Raw genomic sequence first — 24,517 nt, 5'->3', positions numbered from 1 at the left:
ATCGATTGATTATTTTGCGTTGAATAGACAGATACGCAACGTTTGCCGATTTCCCTATGGAGCAGATTTACCGCAACAAACAGGAATCGACGCCTGCTAAATCGGCACTCATTGGAACTGGAGTGCCGCGTCGAAACCTGCGTAGTAGCAGTAGCTTACTCGCATCCACACTTGCGAGGCAGTTTTCTATTAGTAACTTGATTTTTATCCTACGCTTGTATTTAGTTGCATAGTGTCAGTATACGTGGTTCGTAAAATTGTAAAAGTCTTGTCATCACAATAGCAAAAAGGATGATGAACGATGAGAGCTATGGATACGCAACAGGTACCTAATGTTCGCTATTCCGATTTTCTTATCTAATGCCTATACGTCCTATATTATACACGGCATTGTCGAATGACGGCGGCACCACACCATAAGTCATAAGTCACATATCAGAGCTCAAGTTGACTTTGCCTGCATGCTCCACGTATACTCCTGCACATTCGTAACTTGGAATTGAGTAGAAGCATGTGGATTCTTTGATCATATCTGTCTATAAATCGAAATTAACTCTCGAAACAACTGCAAGTCCGAATCATATCAAAGTCCTCAAATCCGGCATACCATGAAGAAATCCAAATCCCTGTTTGCTTATCTCTGCCATCATGATGACAAATTCTTGGTATCATGTCGATAATGTACATTTTAATTTAAACCGTAGATCACATGCCTGAGCAAGAATTCAGGAATCTTTATCGGGACGCTGCAAGTGAGGAAGATAAACGCAAAGTCGCGTGTATGGCGAAACTGGTAAGGCTATGGTAATTTTACGAGATGCCTACGGCTGTCGAATTTTGAGTACGCGTTCATTTTGATGTTCGTCCTATTGACCCTAAGGCCAGCCTAGCGGACCCGTGGCAGTTTTTAGGGATTCATGCGGTTCCTCATATAGGAATAGGTGTCTATACGTTTTTTTCCATACTTACATTCACTGCAAATTACTAATAATAGTCTTCATAAACCTTCATTACCACTAATCTGCCAACTATGAGCAATAGAAATAACAGATTTTATTTCGTTTCCTCATTTCAAAGCGTCTAGGTCAGGGGCGGGCAACTTCCCCAGTCGGCGGGCCGGATATAAGACAATTAAGTACTCGGCGGGCCGGATTGCTGAATCGATACATTATTGGTCCATTTATCCACATATACAAGGAATAAATCGTATTTAATGAATGTATTTTAACGACAGCATTGTCACTTCAAATCGATTTCTCGCCGATAATGACGAAGACAATGTGGATTTGAGAATAGTATTGCCATACAGGCGCTGCCATGTGTGCTCCTCTCTGATCGATCAATGCACGGTGCAATAGTGGCGAGCTAGCGTAGTGGCATAATTCATAGCTACAACACCAATGGGTGTGGGTTCGAGTCCGGCCGAGGTCGGCTCCAGAAACACTACTTAAGTGTTGGAGGTTTATCTAGGCGTCACGGTACCAAGCTCCGTTACAATTTACCATTCCAGGCTGATTTTAGGGGTTTCCAGGACCACGAGCAGATTAAAACTTATATTTTTGCAATCAGTACCCCGGTAGCTTTCGATTGATACCCGTTTTATCAAATTTCGCGTTCGGCAAACCGGTCAAAAGTTACCGTGAAATTGCCTTTGGCCAAATTGAAAGTGTGACGTAGACCAATTTCACTGAGCCGGGAGATTTGCTCGGGTCCACATCACATAGAACACTATGTCGCACTCCTTAATTAAGATTTCAAGGCATTCGATAAGCCCGGTACCCCAAATTTACCAACCTATCAATTCATTAGGGTTGAGTAGGTGAGGACATAGCGTCATTGTTGAACTGTGTGGCCTAATTCATCTCGATATTGAATTTATGCGGCCCGCGTCCTCTATACGAAATTTGAAAAGTGACCCGCGACCCATTTTGAGTTGGCGACCCCTGGCATAAGCGGTGCCTTACAAAAGCCTAAAAGTGTTCCATGCTACAAGCCGGCGGTTACGGAATCAAAAATAAGAAATAGTAGTCTGGTGTACATGACCATTGTAGTCGACAAACACCATGATTACCACAGACGACCTTAGGGTTGAGTACATCGTAAATGCCGATAATGCCAGTGTTCTCGCTTCGACGAACTGACGCGTAAGCTCCACTCTCGCACGCTGCGAATACACGTATATAAGAACATAAAGTCACTGAAATTTGACATGGCAAGCAACTGGTGGGGAATCTCGGCTGACTGGGGACGCGGACCACATTATCATGTAAGACGGAAAGCTGTCCGCGGGCCGGACAAAATCCCTTCGCGGGCCGTATGTTGCCCGCCCCTAGTCTAGGTCGACAAATTGATTTCCCTGATAGAGTTGATAGTTCAGATCTAACTGGATTGATTGGTTGGTCGGTTGGTTGGTTGGTTAGAAAACACATTATTGCATAATGGACAACGATATGCTACGAAGAGCGTAGGTACCGATTTCTGATGGAATGCGCTTTGTACTACGGCGATAGCTCACAATAAATAGAATGATATTGTGCCCACCCCCCACCACTCCATTTTCAATTTCTGCGTTATTCTACGGTATTAGTGTAACATTCTTTTATGTCTAAATTTACGGAAGACTCCCGCCGTGGAACATTCATTAGGATTGAATGACTGCAGCTTGTTTCTTGTTGACTAACCGTCACGATGTGATTCCTTTGACAGGAGATAATCGCCGAAAACATGACTTTGTTTCGAGATGACGAGAAGTGGGTGTGCTGTGTACTGCAGGAGGCTTTGACTATATGTGAAGGTGATTCAGGGGGTATTATGAGACTTTGACTAACTTGAAAATACAACTTGCTAAATTGTGTCGAGAAAATGGAAATTCGAGTCCTTCCATATATTCCCGGCATCTACCCGATGTTACCTTGAGTCATAGCGGGTCAGCAAAAGTACTTCTACTTGTTTTGAGTACGTAAGTACGCTTTTCCTACTTCTACTCTGTGCTCAAAATGTTTTTAGGTACTTTCAGTTCTTTGTGATCAATGTAATTGTCATACAATTGTAAAAAATGAGGTGAAAGTGCCTCAGGAATGTTTCTTTAACGCTGTATCTATTTGTGGTATCATCTATCATTCTGTGTTAGTAGCGGCGATCGCGTCTTTCGCTTTCTACTTCGAAAAGAGCGAGCCCCATAATTTTAAATCAAAATTGTACGCCGAAAACCTCTAGTTTTACTTGTAATAGAGTTTAAATTGCCGGTGTTACGTTTACTAGCACCTAATGTTCCCTCTAAGTTTCGCACGTGCGCAATTGCGCATTGCTGACACGGTCTCTGCGCACAGAAAATCTAAGCTGCGCACAAAAACTTCGAAGTGATGACCTTTTTTTTAGTCGTTACGCACTATTATCCAAGAGACCGCGCAGTGAGTTGGTGAGTGCGCGCAGACTCGTCGAAAAATTAGAGGGAACATTGCTAGCAAGGCAGGCTATACTATGACAGTCTCTGTAAAGACAGAACTGCTTAACGACTGATAACCTTGTATCTAAGCCGAGGCGCTGCAAGCAATAAACGCGAATCAAACCTCGGAAGCTGCAAAGACGGACGAGCTTGAAGAGCTACGAAACGAGCATACGAGCGACTCGGTAATTTGACGACTGATGCCGTATTAAGAGTATTATGTTGCTAAATACGCTACGATCGCTTTTTTTGCATTTCGTTTCCAAATCTCAGTAATACTATAAATGTCCCCTCGCAATGAAGAATGTTCTGCAATCTATTTTCAATGTTTTCCATATTGTAGAAGGTATACCTGTGGTGTCAGTTAAGCCATTTATTCAATTCCGTCGTATTGCAATTTAGGCCCACTCATCATTCCAATTGTGCTGATTGGCTGATTACATGATTGAGGCCTGCTCTTGACTAACTGTAATGTGTCTTGGTTCCTAAACAGTCCAGAAATGCGGATATCGTACGCCGGCTACGGTTACGCTCTATTGCTGAAGATGATGTGGCTCAAAATGGTATGACTCGCTGTATATTACTCGAACACTGTCTAATGTTAGTTTCGCTTATGTTTGTCGTATATAAGGGCTTTGTATCTGCACAACCTCAAGAGAGCGGGTGCAAAATGTTGTGCAAATTGTTTTTTCTCAAGTTGTAAAATTGTGCCATAATTGTGTAAATACTTTAAAAAAAACTTGTATGAGCCTACGGACAATTAAAACCCGATTTAACCAACGTATATCGATATGTGATGGCTGAAAAACTCGATATAGTCGGTTCAACAGGTAAAATACAGATATTTCGTCAAATGAGCTATATTTACCCTATATTTTCAATTGTCAGTGTCAATCCATTATGACGATTATGAAGTCACTGTTAAATATTCGTGTCATGGGTTAAAAAATGAACAAAACAAAAAACATGTTTTTAATTGGGGCCTTGTTTTAAATGCAACCCTAGATATGACGCTGCTTACCGCGTTTTTTGAGTACCGTTATATGAATTTCACAACACGTCCCGTATTATTGCCAAGCTACCGTTTGCGCAACGCATGACGTGACGTCATATCGTTTGTCGAGTAGGCCTACTTAACGCGAAAAATGCGAAATATTCGCAGACTCATTCTTATTCTGATACAATATATACTTCGTGTTTGACTAAACATCTGTGGATTGAAGAACTCGTAAACCTCGGTACAGGATTCCCAGATTATTTTGCCAGTAAAGCTAACTTGATATATATCGGACAGCCACTTTGCTACCAGAGGGATACCGCCAGGTCCCTCTACCGTTGCAATGTTCACACATTGCCGCACTGTTGCGGACGACTTGCACTTTTCAGTCTATTACTCTTGGGTCTATTTGGCCATCTGTGTGACTGTAGAAATGCCTATCGATAATTTAGATCAGTGGTTCTCAACCTTTTTTTCTTCGCGGACCCCTTTTGACCGTCACGGACCCTCGCGGACCCCCTCAAGTTTTAGCTCGATTTTAGCTCTATTTTGGTGCAACCTTCATCTGTCTTGTGCAAATATGAACTGTAGGCTTGTGATAAACAACAAAATAATGATTTTTCTTGAAGATAACATCATACTATTTATGTAGAAATTAGTGGACTTTTATTATTTCAAAGCTAATTTTGCTGCTGTATTTCTTGAAGTACGTGGTCGTGTCTTGAAAATCCGCATCTTCGTTTTGATATGAACGAGGAATGCCGAAAGCCATTTCAGCTAAGATAGGTGGAGGCTAATGCAATGTTAACACATAACGCTTCCGACGATACTTTTGGTGTCATCGCAACATTTATGGCACCAAAATGAAGAAACACATATTTTATGAACATATCATGTCCAGCATCTAGCGCAGGGACGGGCAACATACGGACTGCTGGTCGCATTCGGCCCGCGACGGCATTTTGATCGGTCCGCAGAGAGTTTCTACCGTCAAAGTGAAATCCTAATCTAAAAGTATAGACAAATTTTATGCTCCAAAGAACGGATCCAAGTTTTCCAACCAGAAAAAGACTGTCATGAAACGACTTGCTCTGTTCAGGTTCACATATATATTTACGAGCAAACATGTTCGATAATGAACAATTGAACATTACAGCAAACAATACGTTCATATTTTTAAATTTATTCTACTGGAAGCTTTTCGACTGGCTCTCTTCAGCAGTGAACGCCAGTAAATGAGGTTAACCAAGTTCGAAATATAGAAAGAATTTTGTCGTTGTGACGTAATAATGACAAGTACACAAGTCGCGAACGGCAGTAAACAGCGCACCAATATACCAATATAACTGGTGATATGAATTTCAGGGTTGGATCGTAACGCCTTGATAGCAACGAAACACTCCTTGTTCATCAAAAAATCAACCTTGTCGATAGAGCATCCGCATTAAGAATGCGCAAAATCTGATAGCCGAGCTTTAAGAGCAGGTATATCATTGTCCGATTTATGACGACTGTCAGCCGAAAATATTCGGGTTCATTTCAATATGAATATACTATTCAATTGTATAATAAAGTTCTGTACCTCCAAGAAGCTGTTCCCTGCATTGGGACAAATTATGGAAATACTTCGGAAATTTTTATTTCAAACGACTGTTCACTAATTTGATGAGACTGTCAACTTCAAATCGAGAAGGTTTCGCAGACATTACGAAGTCACCCTGATTGACGTTACCATCGTCCCCATATCTTAATTTTTTCCACAAACCCCAATAAAACGTCTATAAACAGCAATATGTTTGTATCAGCAGGTTATTGGAAAACTGGCAATGGAAATGAGTTTCCATATTACGATAGTCCATGTCAGACGATTATTATGATGATATGAGTCATGAGGTTTTAGCAGCTGTGGTGCGAAACTGCCTCATGCTTTCTCAAATTAAAAAATATAATAAAAATTAGGTTATCAACCTTTTTAAAAATTTAGACGTCTTGCGGACCCCCTGGAATTGCTTCGCGGACCCCCAGGGGTCCGCGGACCCCCGGTTGAGAACCGCTGATTTAGATTACTATATACGTAGAGAGAAGGGGTTTATGATGAATCCTGCATTTAAGACGAAGGGCAGCGACCTATAACGGAGGGTCAAGATTGTGAAGAGGAGCCGCGCAATGAGGAGACGAGCGACATGGTAATATGAAGATTGATAACTCTTTGGAAAACTGTTGTAGACGTGGGTTTATATCAACTGAGTGAAGGATAATTTGAGTGTTATCTTTTGCAATGTCGTTCTAGTCCAGTGGTTCCTAACCTTTTTGTCTTCATTCCCCACTTCAGATTTCTTCCGGGCCTTCATTCCCCACCAGGACTGTAACAGGTCTTCGTCAGAACCCCCTCAGCCCCCGAGCTTGTATGCTTTTTCCCCGCTAATTATCAGCTGCATTGGGTGAACTGTCTTAGTGCGTCGCCCTATTGCGACTAAACGCGCGAAGCGCGGAAATCTATATAATTTTCGTTTAAATCGGTCAATATGATCGGGAATTGCTCATATTTTGCTATCAATTTTTTAACGCCTCTATGCTCATCACGTAATCAGATTTATCGGTAGAGCTGAGTGAGGTGCGTTGGAAAAGGTAGGGCCCCTAAATAAGAATTAAACATCTTTGGCGGACCCGTTGGTATATTGACCTCGTTACATTATGCTATCTCGGAACCTCCTATATCTGCTATGTCAAAAGATATGGAAATGGCCAACACTAAAAGGCACACACGATTTCACATTGGTATTGCTTTACTGGCTAATAATTTTCCCCTGCGGGGTGGCATTTGTCATGTGGGGTTCAGATCCCCAGGATAGAAACATTCGGCGCCAGCCATTCAGCCGGCTATGGACAATTAAACAAAGATGTATATTGTATATTTATCGAAGTTTTCGGTCACCACAAAGGCATTCCTCCCAGACCGAGATTTTCACGCTGCTGATCGTTCTGGCGCACTTCTCGGAGTCGCATGTTACATGGCCTATAACTTCGTATGTCTTGGAGCGTCGTGGCGCAGTAATGGCCGACGCCGAAGTTTCCATTTCGATAAATTCTACGTATTTTAGTGGGGAAGTGTACCCAATAATCAAGATATTCGGCAATATTAAATCGCACCATCAGCGCGAAGACATCTTGAAAAAGTGGTATAAATTTCCAAAAAAATACTCTACAATTTATGTTTATTCACGAAATAATTTTGGCCCTGTTCAAACTTGCCCCCTCCCATGTGGGATTTGAGCTGCGGCAGTTACGGTCCTGTTCCCCACCACGCAACACTTTTGTCATCACAGAGCAGCTATTTGCTATCAAACTAGTCGTGCTGGATGCGTTTGTGACGCCATCATTTGCCATCCAGAGTTGAAATGAGGTTTTGTGGACAACACGCAATATAATTTTCGATACATACATTCTAGAGTAGTTAAGTGGTAACGGTAATTATTGCGCATGTGTCTCCGTAAATTTGTAGACTGTCCTGTATATAATTTTGAACAAATGCGTCTATTCCCCACCAGAAACCATTGAATTCCCCACCAGTGGGGAATTCCCCACCATTTGGGAACCACTGTTCTAGTCGGTCCGTGGACATATGAGCATGTGGTATTTCGGCATGCGACAATTGTGCATGCCACACATGAGCATGTGGGTTACTTTATGGGATAGGGTGGGTTAGGGCTGGATTAGGGCAGTTTTTCTCAATCTTTTTGTCTTCATTCCCCACTTCAGATTTATCCCGAGCTTTCATTCCCCACTACCCAAATTTTTTGTCATTACGGAGCATCTATTTCGTTGTTTTGAGGACAGAAGACACACAACCACACCAGTACGCAAGACTATCGCCTATAACTGAAACATATTGTGAACCGATACCGGTAACCCGCAGAATTCACCAAGAGCGTTATTTCAAGTCATACTGGTCGTGCTGGATGCGTTTGTGACGCCATGATCGGTTATCCGGAGTTAAAATGACTTTTCGAGGACAACATGCAATATAATTTTCGATACATACATTCGAGAGCTTTTAACTGGTAACGGTAATTGCGCATGTGTATCCGTTAATATGTAGACTGTGCTGTGTTTAACAAATGGTATATTCCCCACCAGATACCATTTGAATTCCCCACCGGTTGGGAACCACTAGATTAGGGTAATGCTGGGAGTTAGCATAATGTAGCGGTTAATTTCTGGGTTATTTTATTTTTCGGGTTACGGTTACGTTTGGGGTTATAAAAGTCACATGCTGCAGTGACGTATGCTAACGTGTCCGGTGTTTACCCATGCACAACTTTCATTTTCCAACGAGTCGCATGCTCATGTCGGGCAACCGTTTTAGTCGTATGAGTGACAAGAAAAGAGTTGTTTGGTGTGACGTTCTATTTACATAATTGAGTAGTCCTCGAGCGAGAGTGTGGTTGTGATGCGTCCAGCTTCTCGATCGGTGGGTCGCGTGTTCGATCCCTGACCGGGTCGGACTAAAGACTCGAAAACTGGTATCCGCCGCTATCCTGCTAGGCGCTCAGCATCCACAGATAGCATGTGAAGGAGAAAACGGGGGTGCAGACTAGATAACCTTACTGAAGGAGGGAGGTGTCGCATCTCCGTCGTCAAAGCATCTCGATGATGCAGGCGAAAAAGAATATCATCTCTTTCTCTCTTCCTGTCTTGCTCTATGGGGATTGCTCCAGACAAATGTTGCCTACGCGCTGATTACTCTAAAAAACTTCGTTCTGTGGATTGTCATTCAAATGAGCAGTACCCTGTTCAGCTTCTACCAGAAAATCATCATGCTCTCTTTGTAAACAACAACTCGTATCTCTTGTGCCCACCCCCACATGCTATAAAGTTGCTGTGGTCGAGGTTTTCTGGAAGTCTGGTCCGAATTCTGTTGAAACTTTGAATACCGATGTAATCCAATATCTCGTACCGAGATTTGTTAACATATTTCGTATTGTGTGACGAATCGTGAATTCCGTGCGTATCTAGATCCATACTCATTATTCAAATTGTAGAACATTCCACAATCTGTTATGACTGTGGCTCGTTCGTGACTGATTGTTATCTGTCTTGTTTCCTAAACAGGCCATACACCCGGATATCGTACGGTCGTGCTCCGCTAGTACTGAAGATGATTTTCAAAATGGTATGACAACTATATTTACCATTTTACTGTATATTGTGGAAAATGTGACCGCATACAGTGCATAGTTGTCGCCCATGTTTAGAACCTGCGCCACGTGAACCAGAACATTTACGGACCTCGGAAAAATGCTAGTTTTGAATGGTTCGTGGTTTGCAAAATGGATTTCTGTTTTAGCTCATATAGATCGATACATTAGAGCCAAGTTCCTCTGAGAAGGGTCGAAAGACACAAAAATATGCATATGGTGACTTCGATCATGAATATTATTAATAAAATATATTCAATATTCTCAAACCTTTGCCCATTTGAGCTATTCATCTTTGATAAACGTACAATTTTATTGGTTCCACATACCCTATCGTAGATTGACTTGACAACTGTTTCGTCAAAAATCGAAATTTCTGTAAGCATGGATCCTTCACAAATTCTACTCAACAATTTACTCTTATCGACGAATATCTGAGAGGTCATGTATTGTCTGGACTCGAGTCCGAGTCGAAAGATCGACATCGTTGTGTTGGCGACTCATAGAAGCCACCTCAAGTCATGCTATCACTTGACTTCATCATATTTTTGTAATAACTGTGCTTCGATTTGCACGAGTCACTAAGATAGTAGTAAATACCACCATTTAAGTGTGGGTCACAAAGGATTACAATTTGCGAATCTAAGGTCACTGTATCAGGTAATATTGCCCATAGGAGAGACACGCATACCGTATGAATCATCATATAATGTACCGACCATTGTATTGTACAAATTGGTTTGAATTCCCGATAAGATTTGTCTACTGGTTTCTCTGACAAACACCGTCAAAGACCGTTGGGATGCTTTAGTGCAGCGGTGTGCAACGAGCGGGTGCGCGTCAATGCGACACGTTCATTTAAGAGAAATTTGGGGAATTGAAAAAAGCAGAACACAACTTGGAGCAGTGTATCGTAAGGTAGCGAGCTCTAATAAGCCTACTCTCCTTGATAGTTTTGGGGCTTATTTTCCAAGCATCAGGCAGAGGCATTAAACAATCATGTGGGCTTGGCAACCATTCGACAAAGTGGAGCCGCCAAGACCTTTTTGTCAATACTCTTAAAAATGATTTCTGCCAGCACGCATTTGTCGCTCGTGGAAAATACACTGTATTTTGGATAGGAGTGCAGGGTGGTTCTTATTAAGACCTCGTCATCCAAACCCAACACTTATCTAGCCGAAGAGGCTTTTAATGCACTATCGTTGAAATCAAGACGAGGAAAAGAGTGACTTTTTAATGAGAGACTTGATGGCCTAAACCAGTATCCTACTTGTTGCAAATCTGAACAAAATATTGTTAATTATCTTCATTTTTCTTTTTGTAAAACAATATTCGGTGTGTTTGTGTGGATGATAATATTTTGACGAAAAAGTTTGGATGGTGCTCAAGAAGATTTAAAAGCACTGCTCTAGATAACTATACATTTTTTAAATCTGTGTGCTTCGTCGCGCAGCGCTGCTCATGTCCGCGACGCCATCTTGGAAACCTAGATTTCTATTGTCGTGCCGATAATCTTCCTTCCGTGTTTAGATCAAGCTCACCAACAACAAAGCGAGGGTAGTGAATGTTCTTGTGTAGAGGAGAAAACCATCCAGTCTAGCTTCACAAATGCGGTGAGACTACTTATATTTGGTAATGACACCTGCATACTCTGTGGGCGAACAACAATGTACGCAATAATTTGTTACTCAGCTGCAGCATCACTGAAAAATAAATAAGTTTATTAGGAATATATTTTTCGGTGTACTGTGATAATAAAGCGTTTTATCTGAAAAAATGATATCAGCATAAAATACCAGGAAAACACTTGTACCGCGCTGTATACAGTCCGTATTTCTTGCAATTTCAAGATTCCACTGGCCGCTTGGCCACTTCTTGGCCTTGCATTGTAGAACGTATATCATGCAGTGCATAAATGTTGATATGGACTACTATATAACTACATGTCGTGCCGACATTTTGTGGCGTCGATCGGGATCAACGTACTTTTCTGATGCCGTACAAAGGAGCCACTTCGCTTGGTTACGCTTTATTTGCGTCTATAATCAACGTGCTGTGATTTGACAGGAGGACGTTTCTGATCACGGATGGACCATCGTTCAAGATGAACTGGATCGCTTAAACGGTATGTCATCATTTATACCTCAATGATGCCCAGTGCCGGCCGGACAATGTGACTTGCGTTTTTCGCTTCGGATTGCCTGTCGTGCATCAACCTAGAAATGACTTTTGTAGGATGGGAGTTCTTGACTATCCGTAAGCCTCCTATTATTCACGATAGCAGCTTTGTACATTTCATTTATCGCTGCATACCTAAAATTTAAGACTTGGGTCACAAGTCACAGAACATAAGATGACTCCGTGACAACTTGGCCCTACGATCGTTGTTTATTGTGTGAATCATGATCAAGTCCGTGATGACATCTTGCACTGGCCTGATGGCGGCGGCAATGAAACTTGCGAAGGGCGAAATCACAATGCACAAGGTCGAAAGTCTTAGAGGCGTATTTCGCACTCTGCTACACCACTGTACACTATAGGGTTATGGCTAGAAAAAAAATCAAAATTTTGTGTGTCCTGTAGTCACAAACGATGAACTTTTGTGTCCTGATTACAAAATTGACAAAAGTTAAGCCTGGTTTAACAAAAGCCTCCCGCACAAAAATTGTCCAGTTTTCACTGTAGGAAGGATAGGCTTTTTTTTGTAGATACAGACTATATAATAATTATACCGACTTATTTGAATTTAACTGACACAATTCCAATTGCGAAGATTTGAAATAGTGTTTCGGTAAATTGTGATTGCCCAGATTGAATAAATCCGATCGTTTTCTTGCTTACATACAAATTAAATAATTAATAAATAATTATTAATTTCGATTTTAGATGTAGACTGTGTATATCGTATAATTTCAATTTGTCTGACACAAATCCAACTGGCTGTTCCAAAAGGCGAAAGTAGAACAACTCAACATATTTTCAGCGGTCTAGCAAACCGATTCAAGGAATATATGATAAAAATTTGAAAATGCTATATCATATGTGACTCAGTATCTGGCGATACTGGGCGGCGGAATGTCGTTGTGAAACTGCAAATTGCAATGATGAGCAAGGGTTTTCATGAATCACAATACAGTGGTTGCCAACATAATATTATCGAATCTTAGCATGTATCAGAGTTCTTCAATCCAACATCCGCAACAAATCCAACTCTCAGCTACAAATTTGGAGATGATATTATGGTCAAACATTACGAAAACCTGGTACAATCCACCAAGACATAATTTCAAATGAAAATATTAGAAAACCGAGGACGGAGTAATGATTTTAAGATTATCTATGTGCTGTGCAGAGCGTGCCGCTCTTTCAGAGAAAACAGTAGATTACCACTAATCAAATAGCCTAAACTTCCATCTCTACGCAATGCGATATGGAGCTCAAGGGTATAATTCCGTACTTCCAAGTCCCCAGATGGAGAGTAACTCTCGAGATATCATGCTTATTCATCGCAAATGCGTGTCAGGAAGCCTGGTATTCTAACCAGATGTCTATAGATTGAATATGCCGGAGCCCGACCCATTATTGGTTCGCCGATAATATCGTGACGATAACACACTGAGAAAGAATTATCGGTATCGGCCATTGAAGCTGAAAAATTATTGGCAATTTTCGTGACGTCATAACATGGCGCTAGGAAGTCAGAAAATTATAATCATTGACCGCTAGACTGAGAATATTGATATATTTCACATAGCTTACACTTAACAGGTGTCCAGATGTAGCCTTTCTAGTTTATTTCATGTTCAAGTATAACAATGGCTGTAAAGATGTTCAAATAAATGCTCTGAAGCTTTGAAAATGTGCTTATGTATATCCAACTTCTTTTGAATATCGGCTGAATGTATTGGGGTTCTCGGTAAAGGTGTGAGATATCGGTTTTATTAGTATCGACCCCAATATCGGTCGGGCTCTAGAATATACCAAAGATTATTTGCTGCGCTCTTTGCGTTCGAATGTCCTGCAGCGATAAAGTGCCTTAAAATCCCATTGGAAGTCGGATATGTCCGTTATAGATGTCCCTGGCACTAACATAATAACAGAAAGGGAAGTCAAATTGATGGATGAACTTTACCAGAAGTGCAAAAGGACATATATATGAACATTAAATTTGTAGCAAAGAATACCTTTGAATTGTACATTTTTTATATATTTGGACCAGTGTCGAAAATTGAAGTTAGTTTGTGCGGGACATTTTCTTCGATTTGAGCAAAATGACTATAATTTTATTAATTAATACCAAAATGTTCATCAATTCCTGCTACAGGCAAAAAAAAATTCGAACATAACCCTACTGTATACCAGTGTGGGGATCAAGTCACTACCTTCGAGTCACGAGTCATTTCGAGTCATTACACATTTTGACTCGAGTCAAGTCAAGTCAATCGATTTTCGAAGGTGACTCGAGTCAAGTCAAGTCACTCGATTTTTGGAGGTGACTCGAGTCAAGTCGAGTCAAGTCAAGTCAAGTCACGAGTCAAGTCACAATTCAAGTCAAGTTGCCTTTTCCAAGTATGAAGCATGATTACGTCATTGCATTTTGCTAGCAATACCGGTTGAGTGGTCATTGATTTCGAACCGATGAACGAATATAGAGGTAAATATACACGCAAGAAGGCGCTGTATCGCTCACACATAGGCTACGTAGAACTGCTGAACTATGTAAGTAATTGCATACCCTCAGTTTATAGTCACCATCATAAATATAGAATAGAGAAACGAATTGATAGGATGCAAAAACATTACCTATAGGTATGTATCATATCCATTTGTAAATATATTTACAAATTGATATGATACAATTCGAGCCTGCGCCAATTGGTGGGGACTATATGTAAACTATATTCGAATTCAATTTCAATAAAACAAGAGGTTTGGTTAAGGTAAGAACAGAGAAGTGAAATATACATTTTGCTATCAAATTACTTTACTATACTAGTTTACGACAAAGAAAGCTGTAAGCTTCGACTTCGTTTGCAGTCAATATATTTGTGAGAGTGAGAGAACAATAGAGGCTCAGTAAAACGCACGATCATTGAATGATTGGTCGCTCTCGCGGGTTACAGCAGCGTTTCGTGAACAATTCGAACATACGTGAGATACAGTGATTTTTATCGACACCGATTACTTTATGACTTGAAATTGACTCGTGAATTTTGCTTCGAGTCACGAGTCAATCCACATTTTTGATACGCCGAGTCAAGTCAAGTCAAGTCATTTTAGCAAACTGACTCGAGTCAAGTCAAGTCATACGAAAAAGGTGACTCGAGTCTGACTCGAGTCAAGTCATGACTCGAGTCATCCCAACACTGCTGTATACACTGCTTCTTGCACAGTACTAATAATTTGCATTTGGATTTAAGCCCGCGTTCTGCAACTGGAAGCCACGCTGGAAGCTGAACGCGAAAATGCGAATCCCGGTTTCGTTTGGGGAATTGCGGTAAGGCCACGCGATTGACTTTATCATTTGTCGCATGGAAGCTGGGGGTCATTAATATAACCCAACCGATTTCTGTTTTCGTCGAAATATCGGTATCGGCCAACTCCGGTCGATATGTTCTGTCTATACGACGGTTCTATCTTTCCTCCAATTTTATTCAAAGTGAAAGGACTTCTAATGCTATTGCATAAATTGTTAAGGGCCAGATGGAGTAGACTTCCTAGGGTTATGCTGAAAAGTTGCTTTTCATGAAATGCTATTACGCCCTGCCACTACGCCCGAAATATCGGTATCGACCAACACCGGTCAATATGTTCTGTCTATACAGCGGCTCTATATTTCCTCTAATTTTTTTCAAAGTGAAAGGGCTTCCAATTCTATTGCATTAATTTTAAAGGGCGATAAAAGAGTAGACGTCCTAGGGTTATGCTGAAAAGTTGCTTTTCATGAACTGCTACTATGACAAATACTGACGTTAGTTAGAAATTAGAAGCAACACAGTTTTGTGCGGCTCGCGAAAACCTCAAAACGTAAAAATAATGATAAAATCCCTACTACAAATCAAATTACTGTGGGTACTTGATACTTCAACATGATAATGGTAAGTTATATTCTTACCATAGTGTTTTTTTATTTCATTGATGGCGTGATAGCCCAACCCCGAGGCACATGCGTTTTGAAAGGTGTGAATTGCTATATATCACAGAAAGTGGAGCGTAAATGGCTTAATTCAGACCACGAGCGTGCTTTTAGATTGAAAACACTAGCAAATTTATTACTTTTAGTGTTGTACTTGGAAAAACCTATTCGCGAGTGTGTTAGATTTGTATGTGTAGAAGTATTTATCTTTATATTTTTTGTACATTGTAGAAGCATATACAAAAGTAAGCATATACAAAAGTAAAAATGGGTATGATACTGTCGGCACAGTTTCCGTTTTCACTCGAAGTAGTTTCAACGTGTCTTTAAAATTGCAACTTCTACTTACTGCCCGAGTGAAATAGTGTAATGGTGATGCGTCCGTCTTATAGATCGGTAGGTTTTGGGTTCGATTCCCGACTGGGTCAGACCAACGACTCGAAAACTGATATCTGCAGCTATCGCGCTAGTCGATCTGCTCCATGGTTAGCACGGGGGTGCAGACTAGGTGGCCTGCGGTCGTATCGCATCTCCGTCGTCAAAGCCTCTCGACGGCGCACGCAAAAAAGAATATCTATGAACAGATCGCTGCACATCCAGTTCTAAGAATAGAGACAACCTACAACGACCAGCTTGTATCTGACGCGTGTACGTTATCATCGAATTTATGTTTGGTTTTGTTTAATTTAAATACACAAATGCATGTATATTATTTTCATGTCGTCATTCACTTTACAATTAAATAAAAATATTGTGGCTTATTGTGCCTTATCATATCTATAGTGCAGCCCGCGAACGCATTCAAGTGTTGAATGCGGCCCGCTAGCTATAAAGTTTGCCCCCTGCTTTAGAATGTTGACCGATTATCGCGTGTATTTCAGAGATTCGCAGCTGAAACAGTCGCATCTTACATTATACCCATCTGCTTGCGGGCATGTGGGAGAAGAATATTGCAAGCTGCGAGGTCTCTGCGAAAGTGAACCGGTTACCCAAAGCCGTGATGTTAGCCCGCACCCGTGCTTCCCAACGCGTGGATCGCCTACTTGTGAAGCGAGCAAATTACAACAAAAATAAATGAGAACGTGGAGCGATCAAGAAACTTGCAAATATATACAGAGCAAGCTAGCTGTGAAGTGTTTCATATCGATATTGGGAGATACATTATGAAAAACTGTGGTGCATCGGATTGTCCGCCATCGGTAATTAGCTCTCTAAAACGGGATTACCGCATTGTGCCGACGTTGGTATTTCAAAATATTTTGCGGTCAGCTCGCGAAAGGCTCTTTGAACTCACCTAATCTCACGTAATTCGAGACGCAACACGAGTCGTCGAAATCAAGAGTTGGTCAGTACAATATTTTCAGTTTCTTCAAAGTAGATTGGAGCAGAGGTTTCCTAACCTGCGGTAACGCCAAAATCTTCCAGGTGGTACGCGAATAGATTCTGTTTTTTTTTCAATCGAAGGAAGTAGTTAGTTCGGGTGATGCTGCTTTTGAGTTTTTTGCAGCCGTCGTCGACGGGGAAGGTCGTCGTCGTGGGTAGGGGCAATCCCACCAATAAGGACTAAGGGAAGAGACGTAGTCGTAAAGTATTGGGATTCTTACCTAACCAAATTCCGTTTTATTATATTTGACCACAAGAGTGCCAAATGGATCCGCTACAGAAATCATATACTGCCGCCTTAAAATGGTCAGTTTTCTGTTTTGCTGCCTTCGGCACGCGTAACTAATGTAGGTAGTACGCGACAACGCCAGCACTGCATAAAACCTCGAAATAGTGCTTGGGTGTAACAAGGTTGGGAACCACGGGATTATAGTAGGAATTATAGCTGCACTGGTTATTTCAAATTATAGACTATAGAATGAAAATTATAGCTGCACAGCTTGTTACAGATTATAGATTCTAATTAGAATTACTAAATTCAGAATTACTAAATTCACGAAACCTGAACCAGGATATCAGAGTTCGTTCTCATAAACTAGTGTTGTGGTTCTCAACCCTTTCGGGCTCGCTGTATCTATGCGGTAATTCTCACACCATTAGTACCGTGGGGTGTTTGGACACCCCGTCGGAAAATCGGTTTATTTATTAAAATATAAAGTGAACTTTCGTCATCAAAAATTGTATGACGAATGGAGAAATACAATGAATGATACATACTGCAAGCGAACGCAATACTGTAAAAAACAATTGCAAAGTGAAGTATCAATTATTTACAGATGTAACACTTATTCTTGATGATTAGATTTCTGAATGAGTGTACTAACTACATTAGTGTTTCCAAAACTTTTTCAGGTTCGGGTACACTATAAAAATTTAAAAGACACTCGCAGCACACTTACCAGAGAAGAAAAGTGGCTGTAGAAAAGAAAATTCACGATGTATGCACAAAATCGCTCTTTGGTTTCGACCGAACAATACGATGGCACTTTCCTTTCAGATACCAGTTCAGAAATGGGAAGTGGAAAGTGCCATCGTATTGTTCGGTCGAAACCAAAGAGCGATTTTGTGCATACATCGTGAATACCAGTTCAGAAATGGGAAGTGGAAACAGGAAAGGTCGCACTGATTTGTGATAAATATTCGTTATGTTTTCGTTTTGTGTGGAAATCATATTTTATTGGTTTTGTTCTGCTGACGCACAGCTCATTCTGCGATCTATAGTAATGTATTAGATGTGTAGCTAGATGGGTTTCGCGAAGACTTGCCGAATAGCGTAAGTGTTGCGTGGATTTGTGAAGATTATGAACCACTCTTAGAAGTAGGATTGAAATAACGTCGGTCATGCTACGCCAGGTTATTGATGCACACGAAGCACTATACTACCTCGCATAAAGAAGATAATAAATCACCACTCTGCCTAGTTTCAAGTATTGCCGTAATTATTGATATTTTATTATGCTTAATTGAACGCAGTTTGAACGCTGCTTAGCGAGTAGCAGGTATGTTTACCGGACAAAGATGTGGAATTACTCGCTAATTGAAGCATGACGATTTGCAAATCAAAGCGTTGGACACCAAAGGCAGCTGATGTAAATCATACCCGAGCTGCTCTTTGCCGTTACGTAACGGCAGCTCACAATATATGTATTTTAAGTGTATTGTAGGCAATGGACTTACGCACGTTCAACTACGAAAAGCAATATCATAATGGCAGAATTTTCTGTTCACCTTATCTTATTCTAATATTGGTTGGCGTAAAACGGGCACCAGTCATTATTTCGCGATTCTTGAACAACCGATTCCTGCTCCATGCGTGCGCACTGCGCAGTTAGGTACAAATCGCAACTTCAATTACAACTCATTCATAATTAGCGGTCCTAGTACTATCCCTGGAAAAGTCCAAAGCAATTTAAAACACAACAAGGTGAAGATGAATGCTTTGCTATCATTATAGGGTCTTGCTAAAAAACATTTGCCTCTGATTAAAATCACTTTTATAACCGAAGCAATAATTCAAATCGAGTTTTTTTTGGAATCTTATACTTTAACTTATAATAAAACTATAACAGAACATGAACATTCAAGGTAATGCAGCATATCGCATCAACTCAATAGTCCGCGGCTCGGAATCACCATCCCATAATTGAAAATGTTCAACCTCACTGACAATAATGGGTCGCATCGCCATTGACCCGTTCGGGGATATGTTGAGTAGGGCAGGGGCAGAGTTGTAACCAGGTCACAAAGTTCTGAGTCACCAGTCAATCTCACTTTCACAGTTTTGACTTGAGTCTGGTCGAGTCATTTTCAAGTCACGACAGCGCAAGTCCTAGCTAGACCAAGACATGGTGTAGAGCAGAGGTCGCCAACTCAAAATGGATCGCGGGCCACTTTTCGAAATTCCTAGAGGCCGCGAGCCGCATGACTTCAATACTTCAATATCGAAATTACAATAGGCATCGCATTTTAACAATCAAGTATGATAACTCTATGTTAGTACAATGCTGTGCTCTCTAACATGGGCGACGGGCATAGTCACCACAAAAGAAATTATATTTTATTGAATAAACACAAATACAACAAAAATATTATTATGATCATCAATTTCATTATATTTTCAACTATGAGCTGCGCACGATACATGAGAACACTATGTAGCAACTAAAACAGGAGTGGCCAACCTTTCTGCTATTCACGGCTGCATTTCGATTACTCATGTAGCTCGCGGCAGCATTCCGGTGCATAGTCGTAATGAACTAACTGGGGCCAAATACCCACGTTAAACTGTCCAGTGTCCATGTCCATTGCCGGTACACTCCGGAGTAATCTATTTATTCATATCGGCATGAGTGCGCACCGAAATCGTGAGTATAATCATGTCATGAAGAGCGACATGGATTCGTTCTGCAGTCGTGAAAATTTCAAGTGTTCATGAGTAGATTTCGTCATTACCTATTTGTATAGTTTCACATATTAATATCAAATATTTATCCTTTCTCGGCCCATGCGATCAGATTCACCGGTAGAGTTGATCGAGGGGGTGTCTTCGAAAACTTAGAGAAGTTATTAATGCAGTGCTGCATCTTTGGATGGGCCAATTCCCATTAGTACCCTTTGTTGAATGCATTTATTTATAGGCCTCCCATCAGAATTCTCGGTAGGTAGACACGGTAGCCTACTTGCTGGAGAACTATATCCTCGTAAAGCATGGTATTTTGGAGTCGATTTTCAAGCATCCCGGTATTGGCAGTGGTTTGATATTGCACGTCAATGCAATATGCCCAATTGCCCATTCATATCAGCAAATGATGATATTACCATGCCGAACCGATGAAATAGTGATATGGCTTACTTGGAACATCAACAACAATATATTTAAACTGAGATCAATTTCGGCATTTCGAAATGCTTTACTATAGGCGTTCTTCAAAAATTTCTCCGCATCAGGCCGCGGGCCGCAAAATAGGACTTCGCGGGCCGCGTGTTTGTGATATCTGGCTAGCATTATATTTTGTCATAGTCACAATTTATCAAATCTTCAGGTGCTAAATATATCAACTGAATTAATAAAATGTTTGAGAAAACGGAACATTGTGTTGATGTCGTGAAAGAACGTAACGAATGCGAGTTAACACTGCCAGCCATTGTTGGTTATGAAGCTGTCACTATCATGTTCCGATGCTAAACCAAAAGCAGAATCAGCAATTCTATGATTCGATCACTGCTCACAGATTTAAATTTCTAAGAATCAGCACGCTACCTACTATAATCCCCAAATTTGACAAATTGGTTGTTGAGAATGGCCAGATTATAAATTCTTGACAAGGAATCTGACGCATGTGTGTTATCATCAAATCAATATTGTATTTATTTTAATTATCTCTATATATAATATGTATTATCTCCAGGTTTGCGATTACTATATTAGCAACAAATATATTGCATTTTCGCGTTGACGTATCCCACGATAGTCCAAGGCCAATCGTCCGGTAATTTTCCAGCTAAATTTGTGCACAAATCCGAGAGAAAGCATCAGGTTGGTACTGCTACTATCAAACTATATCTGAACTCCGGTTAAGTACACCATGATATAATTAGGCTTATAGGAGGACGCACAGCGCTGTATTGGTTATTTTGTTAATAGTTAAGTTGGGTATTAAGGTGATTAAGGTGATTGATAGAGTTTGTGGTGACCGTGGGTCTATATGGCATTTAGATCGTTCAGATATATCTTAGCGTGTATTGCTGTCAGTGGTGACGGGTTATATTAACGTCAACATGGAAAATCCCCATTAAGTAACGGTGGCATAGGTGTTTTGGCATCGAATTGGGTCAAATTCGAGGTGACTTCCCGTCCGCACGCGCAGAGCGTGTTCTAATCTCAGAATCACTTCCCCTGATTTGGCGAGCTCGCAGCTAAGTCGTCATTGTAGTAGTAAGACAATGGGCTGCTTAGGTGTTTGAAGTGCGCAAAATTGTATCGCTGGAAAGCCTCGTTATGGACTGCGGCACTTCCTGTAAGCGATTCGCCAGCTTGTATGGACTGCGGCACTTCCTGTAAGCGATTCGCCAGCTTGTATGAACTGCGGCACTTCCTGTAAGCGATTCGCCAGCTTGTATGACTGCATTCAACTTAATCTCAATCAGATCTGAATTTCTGGCACGAGCTAGGTTTTCTGCAGTTCCTGTTCTCGATATATACGACCACGTAGCGAGTGATGTCATTAGAATTGCGCTTATTATTTCCATTAATTTGATGCATACGATGCGTTTCAGGATTGTAGTTAGTAGTCTGGTCATTGGTTTAAGTGGCGTGTATCTGATGTCGCTATTAGGTGCAGTAATATGGTTATCTAGTTGCCTGCTAAAACCGCCAGTTCGGGTTTGATATCTTTCGAGGCTCCAACCATGGGATTACTGGGTTCTAGTTTATTATGTCTGCCGTTATAAGACATGGAAAAATTCAAGCATGGGCAATGGGCATGGGCATTTCTGACCGATAAATAATTGGGAACTGGTCACGAACAGCAATAAACGTAAAACAGGCACCAAGCTAGTTGAATCATGAAATCTGGTGTTATTATTTCGATGAAATAGTTTACCGGATTGTTGAGGGCCTGGTATGTGAAAGTTCGTACTTGTGCGGCGACGAGCGTATGGTCTTTATTGCTGTAATTTCGCACTTCATTTCTTGGCGCAGCCCGAGGTGCCATGTAGCTGATAAGCGTTCTAAGGTAGCAAAGTAGAGTAAGCTGGTATATCGTAGTTAATGTTATACCCAGCAATACTCAACTTGTGAGTCAGCCTTTCTTGTGAGATTTCTCATCAGTTACAGGTTCATTCGTAATTGTTGCAGTATAAGTGTACCACGACTCTCCACTCGATTCAGGCGACCGGGACAGACTCGCAGTATTGTAGTCGCTCAAACGAGAAAGTCAGGTCATGAAAGCTTAGCGTAATTTCGGTATATTTACCATAGAATTCACTGCACAATGTTTAATGCGTGATTTAGTAAGCTCTATGGTAGATACGGGACATGTCAACTTGAGACCATGTTTTAAAGTTGCCGAACAACTGCCCTAACATTTATGTACAATTCTGTTCTGCAAGACGGACACAATTGTACAGAAGTAAAGGCGGCTGTAGGACTGGCACAGCCTTATATGAGTTCATTGTCGATTGTCAATGGATGGATCGACTTTGGTTCACCATAATCACTCATCTAAGTGTAAAAACGAACGAAGTAGCCTACTGTTTGTTGTGTCATAACCAAACGATAATAATTGCGAGCCTGCGTCCAAATTAAGCGGAGAGTTGTTCGAATTAATCAGGGGTGGTTAGCCTACGTGCAATTTTTATTCTAGCACTGGCGTAGTCAGAAAGGGGCGATCGCCCCTCCAAAATTTTTGGAAAATTTTCGAAAAATCAATAGACATTACAGGGATATTGGGCAGATGAATGTAACCTAATAATTTTTTTCCCGCTGCGCGCGATTTAGTGTCCATACGTACCTTGATTTTATTATCGGTATCCCGAAAAATAAATTCTTAAGCTAATATCCATAGCTAAATTCAGCTGCATTCTCAATTATGAGTATACAACAATACCAGTAGATACGGTATCTATAGAGTAGGGTTAGCATACGTCCTCCTTTTTCAGGTTTTTGAAAATGTCCTCCGAGGACGCCTAAATGTCCTCCTTTTTGGCCATTCGCCCCCTTTACAGCTTTTAGAAGTAAAATGGTGGATAGATTCGAGTGAAAAGGGGCATAAATTTCGCTGAACAGGAAATTCGTGGTCCGAACGTAAGTGAAGACCTACTTTTTTTGAGGCAACCAACCACAATTTCGTGGTTGGCGGATTATACTCTCCGGTATCTTAAGTCTAAAGATTTTGAAAAAGTGTCCTCCATTCCCGATTCCAAAATATGGTAACCCTACAATGGAGTAGCCCGAGGTCGTTGAGTTTATTGAGTCTAAAGGTGCCAGCTCAGTATGGGGTTGGAGACTGTTAGCTCCAGCAATTTCCGTTCCGGGACACACGAAGACATATAGAGTAGGCTACACGCGACTCCGCAAAGTGCGCTCCCAAAATGATTGACGGCCATAAAACCGACGCATGTATTCCGAAGCCTTCGGTATAGATTTCGGATGCTTAAATGGCTGGCGCCTGATGATCCTGTCCCTGCAATCAGACCCGTTCGACATAAATGCGTTTGACACAGGAAAATATCGCCACCTCGCATTAAAAAGGGCTAATTTGAAGTAGCACGAGTCTCATCAAAGGATTTTTTAAATTTCCAATCTTTGAGGTAGCGTCAATCTTTACCAGAGGTTACTAAATAACCGTGCTCTAAGGAAGTAAATAATAAGAATTGACACCACTTGCTCATATACACTCACCAATATTATTGATTAAATTCTTTCATTTATTCAAAAATATTTACGCTCCGCGCGACTAGGCCCGAAATTTACACTGATTGTTCATCACTTAGTGTCAGCGATTTGGGCTCGTCCGTAAGCTATAGTTGGCAACTGGAAGCTTCCATAGGGTATGTGTGTGTGTGCATCTAAGAATCGTATGTATAAAAGGGTAGTGATGAAATTGGGAAATGGAAGGATATGTACGGTCCTGCGAGGTGTTTCCCCGAAGGAACTCTCCTAAACTCATTAAAAATTGGCCTCCCCTCACCCCCAGTTGTTTTCCTGACTTCGTGGGTACGATCCTGCGCGTGAGCGGTCATTTGAATGGTGACAGCATTCTCCACAAGCCATGAAGTAAACTGTCCCGCCCGGCGCC

General features: G+C 41.1%; 2 protein-coding genes and 1 long non-coding RNA gene across 4 annotated transcripts in view; 2 read left to right on the top strand and 1 right to left on the bottom strand.

Annotated features, from left to right (window-relative positions):
- Positions 1 to 24,517, top strand: part of LOC145435335 (uncharacterized) — a 200,220-nt gene that overhangs the window by 13,892 nt on the left and 161,811 nt on the right. The gene's annotated exons all lie outside the window — the stretch shown is intronic.
- LOC145435071 (microfibril-associated glycoprotein 4-like) overlaps positions 1 to 24,517 on the bottom strand; it is a 489,059-nt gene that overhangs the window by 408,396 nt on the left and 56,146 nt on the right. The gene's annotated exons all lie outside the window — the stretch shown is intronic.
- LOC145435146 (uncharacterized) lies at positions 222 to 16,925 on the top strand. Of its 2 annotated transcripts, XM_080312452.1 has the most exons (11): positions 222 to 334; positions 723 to 793; positions 2,707 to 2,794; positions 3,536 to 3,630; positions 3,939 to 4,008; positions 6,555 to 6,628; positions 9,555 to 9,615; positions 11,171 to 11,253; positions 11,708 to 11,765; positions 15,061 to 15,137; positions 16,658 to 16,925. In XM_080312452.1, exons 2-11 carry the CDS (start codon positions 782 to 784, stop codon positions 16,754 to 16,756), a joined length of 717 nt encoding a protein of 238 aa, XP_080168578.1. In that variant the 5' UTR covers positions 222 to 334; positions 723 to 781; the 3' UTR covers positions 16,757 to 16,925. The 2 variants fall into 2 exon arrangements, with proteins under 2 accessions (XP_080168578.1, XP_080168569.1); XM_080312443.1 differs by lacking the exon at positions 222 to 334 and having other exon boundaries at positions 388 to 793.

Source organism: Botryllus schlosseri, chromosome 1 (genome assembly GCF_051294905.1).
Source record: "Botryllus schlosseri isolate E-star chromosome 1, Bs_hap1, whole genome shotgun sequence".
NCBI classification, from domain to species: domain Eukaryota; kingdom Metazoa; phylum Chordata; class Ascidiacea; order Stolidobranchia; family Styelidae; genus Botryllus; species Botryllus schlosseri.
Note: the sequence above shows the minus strand (reverse complement) of the source record. Positions and strands in the feature narration are given on the sequence as shown.

Bases quoted from the DNA above. Each gene is read 5' to 3' on its own strand.
- LOC145435146 (XM_080312443.1), top strand. From the start codon at position 710: ATGCCTGAGCAAGAATTCAGGAATCTTTATCGGGACGCTGCAAGTGAG. The intron at 11,254-11,707 runs GTGAGACTACTT...GTGATTTGACAG, and splicing joins AGTCTAGCTTCACAAATGCG to GAGGACGTTTCTGATCACGG. The intron at 11,766-15,060 runs GTATGTCATCAT...TTTGGATTTAAG, and splicing joins TGAACTGGATCGCTTAAACG to CCCGCGTTCTGCAACTGGAA.